Raw genomic sequence first — 3,365 nt, 5'->3', positions numbered from 1 at the left:
TGTTGAATCTTTTGATCAACAAACAAAAAAATGCATGAAAGAGTAACGTTTGCACAGTGTATGTTAAAATTGTTTTCCCCCTGAATTGCACAGTGGCAGATTGTACTTCTAAGTTGTTAGCTAATTTAAGCGACCTAGAAATAAGAAACTTTTAGACGATTGAAAATTAGCAAAGCTGAATTAGAAAATAAGCGAGGACCTTGTGTATAAACTGATTTTGAAAACAAGGAAAGACAGGGGTTCTCGTGTATAAATTGATTCTTGCCGATGGATGTGAAAAACCGTGGACGCTACCAAAGATTCTCGTCCCTTCCACGGCGCTACCACTACATTTCCTTGCCTTCCTCTCCGAGTCTATATATGCGCTCACCTTCCCCGCACCTCTCCATTGCTATCCGGCCACGGTTCTCCTCTTTTCTCACACAAGTTTGTAAGATTCATTCCTCCGTGGTGCATGTGAGATGGGGCTCGACGTCGGAGAGATTGGGATGGACGCCGATTTGAGCCTGGATCTGAGGTGCTTCGCCTCCAAGGCCGTGAGGCAGACCAAGGACGCGCCGGCGTCGGACATGGACGCTTGCATCCGGCGGCTCGAGGAGGAGCGGGGCAAGATCGAGATGTTTAGGCGGGAGCTCCCGCTCTGCGCGCGCCTCCTCGCCGACGGTGAGAAAAACCTCTTCTTTTTTTCCGTTGATTTACCTTTTTTTGTTGTTGTCCCTGTGCCTTTCCCTTTTGAGGCGGTTTTTTTATGCGGCGATGTCGTGGCGTCTATGCAGTGATCGATGCCATGAAGGAAGAGGCGGAGAAGAAGAAGAGTGATCGCAAGGAGGAAGACGAGGAGGGCGCCGCCGGCGACAAGAGCAAGTGGATGAGCACGGCGCAGCTCTGGACAGGCGATTCTGGCCGGGATGATGCCGAATCAGAGGTACGATTCGCTGGCTCAGCTGCTTGAGTTCTTACTCGGGATAGGATTTGAGGTTGTCGGATGGTTGATTTGTGTGCGTCGGGGGTCTAAAACTCGGAGCTTTACGATCGCAGAAGCAAGACAAGGGGAGGAACTCGTCGGTGGCGAAGTCTCGCGGCTGCGGCGGCGCGTTCATGCCATTCAAGGCTGTGGGCTCCGGTGGGCCGGCGTTCGCGCCGCCGTGCTCCAGAAAGAATGATACGGCTGCGGACGTGGCGATGCCGGATCTGTTCTTGCTGTCGCCGCCGTCGATCAAGAGCGCTCCGGCTACCTGCGCTGTCGTTGAGGAAAGCCGTCGGCAAGTTGTAGGATTTGCACAAGCAGCAGCGAGGGCGGCCGCCATGGCACCATCTGACCCTGCGCTTAGCCTCCAATCTCAACCACAGCAGACAGCACAGCAGCAGCAGCAGGCTAGGAAGGCGAGGCGATGCTGGTCGCCGGAGCTTCACCGCCAGTTCGTCGCTGCCTTGAATCAACTTGGTGGCCCCCAAGGTGAGCGTTGTTCAGATGATAATTCACAGAAATTCTTGTCATTTTTAGGAATAAGGCCACCAACATGTCGTGATTCCTTGTCATAGACGCATAAACATCAAATTAATGAGTTCATGACATGACTGCAGTTGCCACTCCAAAGCAAATCAGGGAGCTGATGAAGGTGGATGGCCTGACAAACGATGAAGTGAAAAGCCATCTCCAGGTGAGCAATTTACCACTTTTGACATCCATCTCAAGAACATTCACTCCCTTGTTGTGAGAATACCGACATGAATTCTGTGATGTTGATTGTTCAGAAGTACCGCCTGCACAACCGAAGGGCGCCTGGATCCGCCGTTGTAAGCCAGCCGATCGTGCTTATGGGAGGGCTCTGGATCCCCCAGGAGCAAAGCAGCTCCCAGTCTGGGTCTCCCCAGGGCCCCTTCCATTTGTCAACCTCAGGCATCGCCGTTTCATCGGCGGCTACCGTCAGTTGTGAGGAGGAAGATGGCAGGTCTGAGAGCTATGGCTGGAAATGACTGAGGTTCCATCGTCTGTGTTCAAAGGTTTGGTGGATGGCGCTGCTGCGATGCCGCCAATTACAGCTTCAGGGAGCCTCTTATGAGAGGATTGTAGTGCAGTTGTCTGTATACAGGGAGATCGGGCCTTGAGCGCTCTAGATGAAACTGATGCTGCGTCGGGTTGTCGTTATGTACATCTATAGAGATGAATAGTACTTACAGTTTTGTGGCTTGTTGATCCAAGTTTCGGGCAGAGCTACAATTTTCGCCCCGAGGGTTTACACATATCCGTTGTCGACTTCTCTTGATTATCTTCTTTCCTAGATAAATTGTTTTGGTTGTTTGTAAGAACGAGATTAACGATTAGTGAGGTGAATGGATACCGATAGGTTTTCCTATTTGGATCATCTAAAGCACTTTAAAACTCAAGTTGAAACAAAAAAACAAGATAAGATTAATAAGAGAAAATCGAGGAAACATAACACTACTGATGGTATATGAATCATAGGTTATATTTAAGATCAATTTATGTGTCTTATTTTTTGAAAGATCATAACTAGCAAAGAAACAAGAAAAGATAAACACCGAGCAATGAAACTTTCAAAGTTGATTGTCTAGAGACAAGGAAATTCAAGATCTCATCACAAGCATGTGTATACAAATTTTATGCCTCTAGCAATTAAAAGAATGATCTTACAATATGCTGAAATTTCAGTCAAAAACAAAAATAAAAATCAAAACCGAAAATAAAAAACTTGTACACAAGGTACATGAACCAAGATAGGAAAACTAGAAGGAGAGGAACTCGAGTCTATGAAATAAAATAAACTTTATTACTCAAAAAAGTCAGCCACATTTTAAGTAGATTACAAAGATTTTTCTCTCAAAACTCTCGTCTATTACATAGGCTAAGCATCCAGCCTCCTCTTCACTAAAAACCTAGCATAATGCTCTTATATGGGTGGCATAAGGCGCTAAAAAAAACCCAGCACCGAACTACCTGGCGTACATAATCAAACTTGGCGTTAAAAATCTACTCTCTGCAGAAAATACTCCGACGCTCTCAAAGTCCATCACCGGATCATCCGGTGTTTGCTTTCATTTCTGCTTCAACACTGAAAATGCTCCGGTGATACCCTCCAGTGTAGCCACAACACTTACCGGACCTTCCGGTGCAGTGATATCTAATTTCGTTCAAAAAATTACTCTCAGCAAGGAATATTCCGGTGAGTATACATTGCCCACACATGAACTTCTGGTGAACACCAGAACATCCGATGTTCACACCAGAATTTCTGATGTGTGTAATTTTTCTGTGTACAAAAAAAAATTCATCAATTCAGAACACCGCCAACTCGAGTTAGACCTGAATAAGAACACGCATCCATAAACACATGCTAACCAAG

The 3,365-nt window shown here is 46.7% G+C and overlaps 1 protein-coding gene across 1 annotated transcript; it reads left to right on the top strand.

Moving 5' to 3' along the window:
• The first annotated feature begins 316 nt into the window (after positions 1 to 316).
• On the top strand, positions 317 to 2,244 carry LOC133893413 (transcription factor NIGTH1-like). The gene is made up of 5 exons (XM_062334425.1): positions 317 to 663; positions 777 to 925; positions 1,039 to 1,456; positions 1,585 to 1,661; positions 1,756 to 2,244. Exons 1-5 carry the CDS (start codon positions 462 to 464, stop codon positions 1,975 to 1,977), a joined length of 1,068 nt encoding a protein of 355 aa, XP_062190409.1. The 5' UTR covers positions 317 to 461; the 3' UTR covers positions 1,978 to 2,244.
• The last annotated feature ends 1,121 nt before the right edge of the window (positions 2,245 to 3,365 follow it).

Source organism: Phragmites australis, chromosome 15 (genome assembly GCF_958298935.1).
Source record: "Phragmites australis chromosome 15, lpPhrAust1.1, whole genome shotgun sequence".
Taxonomy (NCBI): Eukaryota; Viridiplantae; Streptophyta; class Magnoliopsida; order Poales; family Poaceae; genus Phragmites; species Phragmites australis.
The sequence above is the reverse complement of the archived record's forward strand: the minus strand, read 5'-3'. Positions and strand labels throughout refer to the sequence as shown.

Bases quoted from the DNA above. Each gene is read 5' to 3' on its own strand.
- LOC133893413 (XM_062334425.1), top strand. From the start codon at position 462: ATGGGGCTCGACGTCGGAGAGATTGGGATGGACGCCGATTTGAGCCTG. The intron at 664-776 runs GTGAGAAAAACC...GCGTCTATGCAG, and splicing joins CGCGCGCCTCCTCGCCGACG to TGATCGATGCCATGAAGGAA. The intron at 1,457-1,584 runs GTGAGCGTTGTT...ACATGACTGCAG, and splicing joins TCAACTTGGTGGCCCCCAAG to TTGCCACTCCAAAGCAAATC.